This window comes from Aptenodytes forsteri, unplaced genomic scaffold, assembly GCF_000699145.1.
Source record: "Aptenodytes forsteri isolate BGI_AS27 unplaced genomic scaffold, ASM69914v1 Scaffold142, whole genome shotgun sequence".
Taxonomy (NCBI): domain Eukaryota; kingdom Metazoa; phylum Chordata; class Aves; order Sphenisciformes; family Spheniscidae; genus Aptenodytes; species Aptenodytes forsteri.
The window spans coordinates 4,219,438-4,227,334 of record NW_008794598.1 but is presented as its reverse complement, the minus strand read 5'-3'; the positions used below and the strand labels follow the sequence as shown (position 1 = coordinate 4,227,334).

General features: G+C 61.6%; 1 protein-coding gene across 1 annotated transcript in view; it reads left to right on the top strand.

Annotated features, from left to right (window-relative positions):
* FOXP4 (forkhead box P4) overlaps positions 1–7,897 on the top strand; it is a 45,917-nt gene that overhangs the window by 28,786 nt on the left and 9,234 nt on the right. The window contains 4 exon segments of the mRNA XM_019470339.1: positions 2,648–2,795; positions 3,362–3,566; positions 3,839–3,943; positions 6,489–6,576. Coding sequence (XP_019325884.1) covers positions 2,648–2,795; positions 3,362–3,566; positions 3,839–3,943; positions 6,489–6,576 — 546 coding nt within the window.

The window sequence follows — 7,897 nt, the reverse complement described above, 5'->3', positions numbered from 1 at the left end:
GCTGGCGGGTGCCATAGGGTAGGTCCACATGTGGGTGCACCCCTTCACCCATCGCACTTGGTGGTTTTGAGCCCGTGCAGTTTGTTGGCTCTGCCGTGCAGCGGTTGCTCTCTAGAGACTGGCAAATTGGCTTCCCTAGCGAGAAGTGGTCCTGGTTTTGGCTTAGCCCGGGCATTTGTGCATCCACGGGGAACCAGGACTCGTATTCCCGGGGCTGGTCCCTGTGTTCATGGTCTGGTGAAGCTGGAAGGATGCGCACATGGATTTGAAGCACATGAAGGTGCAGGTTCAACATGGACAGCATCGTCCCTGCCAGAACCACGCATGGGTCGGGGCTGCCCGGTCCCCTGGGGGCTTGCGGGGGGGTCTGACTCTGCCGGCCGCAGCTCCGAGGAGGCCAGGTCGGGAAACCCCAGCCAGGCTGCGAGGCGCAGGCGACGTGCCCCGGGGATCCTCATGACTTCATCCGCTCCCAGTTTCCTCCTGCTCCGCAGCCTGGAAGTGCCGTGAATGAGGCTGTGTTCACACGGAGCCCAGGCTTGCTCCAGGGCCCCCCAGGGAGGGTTGCAGCGGAGCCGGGAAGAGGAGGAGAAGCCCATCCCATCCCGTCCCATCCAGTCCAGTCCCAGCTGCCGTTTCTAACCAAGGCGAGGACATGCGTGTCCGTCCCACGTGGTGGCAGAGCTTCCCCTCGCAGGGGACGGGGACAGCCTGGGGGACAGCGCTGCCTCCGTTAAGGCCCTCGGGCGCACAGCCTGGTACTGCCTTTTTTCCTCCATCGTGGTCTCCTCCGGTCCCATGGCCTGAAGCCCTCCTTGGCTCAGCACCTTGCTCAGGAGCGAGGGCGAGCGCAGGGATTTCTCTTCACTGAGCAGAAATCGCTTTGATTTGTGCTTTTATCTTCAAGCATCAGAGGTGCAGGACTAAGGCAAAGCCAGAGAGGATCCGGACCTGACTCGGGGGACAATTCTGCCGTGGCCAAGAGGTGGACAGGACAGGGAGGAGTCCGCACATCCCTCTGAGGCTGAGAAACAGATTTAAACTCTCTCTGTGCCCTAGACAGCACTCGCAGTCGTGCCTTACGTTGCAGACTGCAGGGATTTTGCAAGGCGGTGCCTGGAGCCCGTCCTCGCCCTCCATTTCACAAAGCCACAGCCGAGCATCAGCAGCATCTGCGGGGGGCCGCCTGTATCCCGCAGGGCCCGGGGTGCTGCTTCGGGTACAGCAGCACGTGCTGATTCCAAACTAAGCCATGAACTGGGTTTGCCACAGAGAATCTGTCTGCTGTTCCCTGTTGAGCAGAGAGCGAGATGCAGCCTCGGGGATCATTGAGAGAGCAAGGTGGGGCTGTGCCGGGTCCCTGGGATCCCCAGTGCACTGGGGGCCTAAATCCCCGTGATGCTCAGACCCAGCCAGAAGATGAAAAAAGGACATTTCCGATTGCAAAGCTCTTGCACTCAGCAGTAAGAACGTGGACACGAAAATACTTCTTTTGGGGCCAAGCAATGGGGCTGCAAAGTGCCCCCACTCACGAGTGCAGCGAGATCAGGGAGAAGCGCCTTAGCATGGGCTTGGCCGGTGTGCTCCACCGAGGCGGGGGCTTGCTGTGCCGAGAGGGGCCCCGGCACTTTTCTTGCTCAAGATAATGGAGCTGCCGTGGAGGGGCTGGGCTGCTGCTGGGGCTGGTCGGCGCGGCACAGCCGGCTCGCGCTGCCTGCCAGCCCGGCTCCTCGCAACCTGCAAACAATGTCTGCGCAAACAGAGGGGTTCAAGGGGTTACGGAGACGTCTGCCCCACTAATGAGGCCGGGCAGGCCCGGGGCAGCTCCCCTCTCGTGGCCGGCTCAGATTAGCAGCTGCCTGTCCCCATCCCTAATTGAATTCTCTCCCCTTCAGTCAATTCTCATGGATTTCTTGGTGCCTCCCCGGGGACCCGTCCTGCCTAACTAGTTTAGGGCTGGCTACGCTGGTCAGAGCATGGCCAGCTCCTGGGGACGGGTGGGAGAGTCGCCTACCTGGGGGATGCTTGTGGCCGGGGTGAGGGCATCGGTGCTGGTGCCCAGGGGCCAGGAGCGCTAGGCTCCTGCTCCCCTGCGGACAGTTGTTGTCTGCCCCCCCCACCAAGAAGGGGCTCGTAATGGCCTTTTTTGGCAAATAGCGACTGTTTCCCTGCTTAAAGGAGGGTGTTGTGCATCTGGGCAGTCTTAGGATGCCTTTTGGGTGCTGGGAGCCCCCTTTTCTTCGGTGATGCTCGGTGCCCGCAGGAGCTTGCCCTGCGACTGAGCCTCCCTGCCTGGGCCCCCACAGCTCGGGTTTGCGGGTTCACCCATCTCGCAGGCAGAGCTGGGTCTCTGCTCCATGCAAGCCCCCAGCTCTGCTTGCTCCCTCTCTTTTCAGTGCTTTATTTTTCCCTTCCCCTTTCCTTTTCTTCCCCTCCTCTTCCGATAGATCAAAGGCTCCGTCCGGCTCAGCCGCAAGCTGAGCGGGCACAGCGGCCCAGCAGCAGGACGGAGGCACGCACGGCCACGGTACCACCGCTGTGGGCATCCCTCGCTGCTGCCGCCGCCGGGCCCCTGCCTCCCCCGCGAGGTTTCTGCTGCAAGGCTGGAAATAACACGCTTTGATTTCTCCCTTTTGTCTCCTGGCAGCCGTTAGGGAACAAGCAGCTGGCCTTCCAGCAGCAGCTCCTGCAGATGCAGCAGCTCCAGCAGCAGCACCTGTTAAACCTGCAGCGCCAGGGGCTGGTGAGCCTCCCACCGGGGCAGGGCACCGTGCCCCTGCAGACCCTGCCCCAAGGTAAGGGCCCCTGCCCGGGTTAGGAGGCCCCCGCGGCTGCAGCTTCTCCCTGCAGCAAGGGAGGGCTGGGAATGGGGCTGGGAAGCGAGCTGGCGGCGTTGCTTTTCCTAATGCACCCATCTAAAGTTTGGGGCCTGATTGCATTAACAGCCGGAGCAGTTTGGGAGAGTTTGAGCTGGGTTGTGTGCAGGATTGGGCCCCCGACTTCCTCTTGCAGAGGGGTGCCAGGGTATGGGGAGCCGGGGTCTCCTCCCCTCCGGGGGCAGCTCTGTGGGGCTCCCCAGGTGCTGTGGGCAGCTTGTTTTGTGGGCAGCTTGTTTTGGGGTTCCCGATGGGGCCGTGCAGCCTCTCCTCCCCGGCTGCTGGCACAGAGGGCTGTGCCCAGCTTCGGGTGATGATTTCCCGGTGCACGGTCCGCGCTGGGCTGCCTGAGCTTTGGGGAGCCGAGCTGCACCAGCCGGGCAGGGAGGGAGCCCATGGGGTCCCAAGCCAGCCTGGTGCATGGGTGCCAGTGGGTGCTGCTCCTTCTCCCCGCTGACGGTGGTGGCTTTCTCCCCGTGCCGTAGCTGTGTGCCCCTCGGACCTCCAGCAGCTCTGGAAGGAGGTCACGGCCGCCCAGCCCGTCGAGGACAGCATTAAGCAAGAAGGTCTCGACCTCACCACCAACACCTCCAACTCTACCTCGTTTTCCGCCGCTAAGGTCTCGCCTCCCATTTCCCATCACCCTCTGCCCAATGGACAGAGCACCATGCACACGCCGAGAAGGGACAGGTAGAGCCGGGTCGGGCCCTAGCACTTTGTGTTTTTACCCCCGGAGAGGTGGTAGGGGCCGGGATCTGTCGCCCGTGGGGCTGGCAACAGCTGGGGTTCCTGCCCACCCCATAAACAAGTCCTGTCGCTGTTTCGCTGCGCCCGTGTGCCCATGGAGGGCAGGGAGCCATCACTGCAGGGTCTCCCGTGGGTCCCCGAGGGCTGGCCCCGTGCATGGGAACGCTGGAGCATCACGGCTGCCCCATCTGACAGTCCCTTTCCGTCTTCTGCAGCTCTTCCCACGAAGAGACCCCCAGCTCCCACCCGCTCTACGGCCACGGAGAGTGCAAGTGGCCTGGCTGCGAAACCCTCTGTGAGGACTTGGGACAGTTTGTCAAGTAAGTGCTCCACTTTTGGGGGGAGGTTTTCCTGGAGGAAGGGAGAGCCCGCGCTCTCGGGCCAGGACAGCATGGAGCTGGTGGAGGGGGAGACCCTGGAAATGGGTCCGGACACCCCAAAGGCTGTCTGCCCAGAGCTGGGGGGCCCCATGCGAAAGGAGAAAACACCAGAGATTGCTGCTAGAGGAGAAGAGACCCAATGCAGCGGGCAGGAGCAGGCAGCAGGCGAGGGGAGTTTGCAGCTCCCCTCCTGGGGGGTGAGAGGAGGGGAAGAAGCAGATGGCAGCACGGCAGCCCGCTGACACCGCTTGTGGGCTCCAGCGCTGACTGATTAACTCCGCTGTCGAAGAGCCCTCTGCTAGCGTCAGGGTCAAACAAATTGTTTTCACGCTTCGTCAGAGGTTTACTTAATTAGTTCATTTGCAATTAGATCTCTTTGTAGCTGGGATTTTTAGCAAAGACATCAGAAGGAACTGACGGGCTTGCTTGCTCCTTCCCCCCTGCCTCTCCGGCTGTCTGCTTGGCACAGCGGCCGAGACGCACCAGCGCGTGCTTCGCTCTCCATCGGCAAGATTTGGGGTTTTTACAAACTGATCCTGTCCGCTGCCATGCACTTGGGGCCGGCTCCGGTGGGAGCATCCCTCGGACCGCACCGGCCTCCTCGTTCCCAGGGAAGGAGCCGGGCAGAGGCCTTGCACAGGAGGATGAGGAGGTGTGAAGGCAGCTTGGGGAGGCTGGGGGAGCATTGCCTGTTGGCGATCAAGTGAATGAATGAGTCAGGCTCCTGTATCCTCCTTCCTCTGCCTCTGACTCACGGGGTGAACCTAGATAAGGCATCTCCTCCCACCTCTCCGGGCATGTTTACATGGCACGGGGCAGATGAGCAAGCTCTGGTTTGGAAGCTGGAGCTGGGGTTGGCAGGGGATGGCCAGGGCTGGGTCGCGGTGCCGGGAGGGCCGGGGCTGGAGGGTCCCTGTGCCCTGCCGTCCCACCTGCCTGCCCCGCTAAGCACACCTCGTGCTTGCAGGAGCAAGCTTCCTGAGGGGCAGCCTCCCCGACAGCCCTAGTGAAGTGTTTCTGTTCCCTCTCTGCCAACGCGAGCACCTATCGGGGTGTGGGACAGACAGACAGAAAACTGCCAGCTCCCAAAGGCTGAGCCCAGCTGCAGTGTGGACCTTGCTTTGAGTCCGGGCACCGGCTTCGAGCCTCCCCTGAGCATCACCTCCATGGAGCAGCTCAGAAAGCCTTAGCATTGGGGTGGAAAGGGGCAGCGCATCCTTTGAGCAGTGGTTTATGAAAGCCTGTGAGCGTCGGTGAGAGACGTCTCCATTCCCGCTCAGCACAGCCTAGGCTCTCGATAGCTTTTTCCCTGGAGAAACAGCCATGCCCTCTGTCTGCCGTGCGGGGAGAGGAGCGGGCGGCTCGGTCCAGCTGCAGCCCTGCGGAGCGGGGCTGAGACACCGGCGGGGTTTGCTCATGTACGGGCTTGGCGGCTGGTCCCAGTTACCTAACTTGTTTTTGCAAGTTGGGGCTGGAAGTCTCTAGCAAACAGCTGGGTGAGACTCCCGCCATCTTCCGCATCCCGACCGAGGGTAGACACTCCTGAGGCACCTTCTCCTGGGATGTCCCAGCAGCAATATCTCAGTCTTGGTCCTGGAGAGCATTGGCCCGTGGCCCTGGGACACCTGCATGTTTCCCAGCATCGGATGCCACCTTTCGGGGTATTCCTGGGGTGGCCCTGGTACAGTTTGCCCTGCCGCCCAGCATCCCCCGCTCCGACCTGTCCCACTCCTCCAGTGAGGACCCCTCTGGGTTTGCACCCACCCCAGCAAGGACATGGCCTGGCCACGCGACGTCTTCAGGGCTGGGTGCGTCCACAGGCTGGGACGAGGATCCCCACGAGGCGATGCCGGGATGTCCCTGGCTCTGCAGCAGGTGGCATCCCCATCACCAGCTGCTTGCCTCTGCCAGGAGCCCTTCCCCTCCCCGAGAAGGAGGGAGGGCGGCGAGGACCAAAGGTCCTTGTGCTTTATAAACATAAAGTGGCTTATAAACATAAGGCACAAAAGCGGTAGGATGAGGAGCACCCTGGAAATGTCACCTTCTGCCTTCGGGGGTTTCCTTAGAGGGTGTAAATAAACCTCCATAATGCTGCCTTTGTCCTGGAAACCTGCTCCTCAGGTCCTCCTGGGCGCCTCCTGCCAGCAGCCTTCTCCAGGACTTTCCATCAACCAGCGGCTGCTCCTAAACACCGTGGGGATGCCATGGGGCTGCCACGGGCAGGGCTGGTTGTCCAGGCCAGGTTCGGGGAGGAGGCACAGCCCAGTTTGCTTGGCCACCTTTGTGCCTCAGTTTCCCTTCTGCTCGTCACGCTTTGGGCAGCAGTGCTGGAGCATCCCCGGCACGGGCAGCGCCTCACGGACGTCCCTGGGCGTTGCTGCGGTACAGGCTGTTTGCGGGTCGGGGCTGATCCCAGGTGTGGCCCCGGCGGCGAGGCCGCATTTTGGACACATCCAGGCATAAACCCCCGTGTTCTCCTCCCCAGACACCTCAATACAGAACATGCACTTGATGACCGAAGCACGGCCCAGTGTCGAGTCCAGATGCAAGTGGTACAGCAGCTGGAAATACAGGTGGGTACCGCCCCAGCCTCGAAGGACACGCGTTTAAAAAGCCGTCTCCTTTCCGACTCTGCGCGCCGTGTCTTGGCTGCTCTCTGCAGGACGGGGGTACCGAGGTCGGGCCCCATCAGCGAGATAACCAGCTGCCCGGTGCCGTAGGGGCTCATTTTAAGCACCCTTCCCAAATAGGGGATCAAGGCCTGGAGGACCCTCAAACTGGTTCCCCCTCTGATACCAGCATCCCTGCACGATTATGATGGTGCTGGAGGAAGGGACAAGCCATTCCTCCTACCCAAAGCATCCCTGTGGGTACAAGGAGATGCCACAGACCTGGAAGCCACGGGTGGCCTGGGTGGGGGTGTGTGCCCACAGCGGGGACGTGAGCTCCCCAGCCCTCGTGCCCGGCCGTGCTGCCATAGCAAGAGCCACAGGGCTGCTGGGCTTTTTGGAAATCAGGCCACTTATTTCGGTGGCTGAGCATGGTCTTGGGAGCCCAACTTCGGGGTGCTATTTTTGGAAAAGCAGTTCTTTAAATAGTGCCTTTCCCAGCATCTCAGACTCCCCAATGTGCCGCGTATAATTTGGTTACTAGAGAAGGGAGGGGGGGAAACAGGAGGAAACGGAGGCTTTTCATCTTGGGACTTGAAAGCCATCGAGGGGGAAGGCGGGACAGGGCAGGGGTCTCCGTCAGAGGGTTGCTCACCGAGACCCCCATGGCATGACAGTGCCTGGGTGCCCGGCTCTTCGGCCAGGGGCTGGCAGGAGCTCGAAGCGGTTTGTGCCCATCGCTGTGCGCGGTGATGGGTATCATCGCGGGGGATGCCAGCCCTGGGGGGCAGCAGGCCATGAAGCACGGCAGCCTTGGCAGCCTCCAGCCCGGAGTTACAGTAACAGGGTGGGACGGGCAGCAAAACCTTCCTGGGTGGGGAAGTTGCGAAGCCGCCTGGGCGAAGCCCTGCGATCGCATCCCACTCCCCAGCCCTCCCTAAAGCAAGAGGTTGAAAGCAATTACTGGAGCTTAAAGAGGGGAGGGAAAGGAAGGGAAAAAAAAAAAGGGGGGGGGGGAGCTGAAGGGTGAGCAGAAAGCTCTGTGCAGAGAGGAGAACCTGCCACCGGAGCTACCAATTATAAAGTTTTCAGCGCGGAGCTCCTGCTGTGCCGGCGGAGAGCGTCTGCATCACGAGGGGAGACCTGTCAGCTCTAATGAGCACCACGACAGCGCGAAAGCATCTGAGCTGCTCCAAACTTGCAGCAAACTCTGCTCTGGCTCCTGCCTTTAACTCCTTCCTCACCCGGCTCCCGGCTCCGGCGCCTGCCCGGGGAGGGGGCTTGG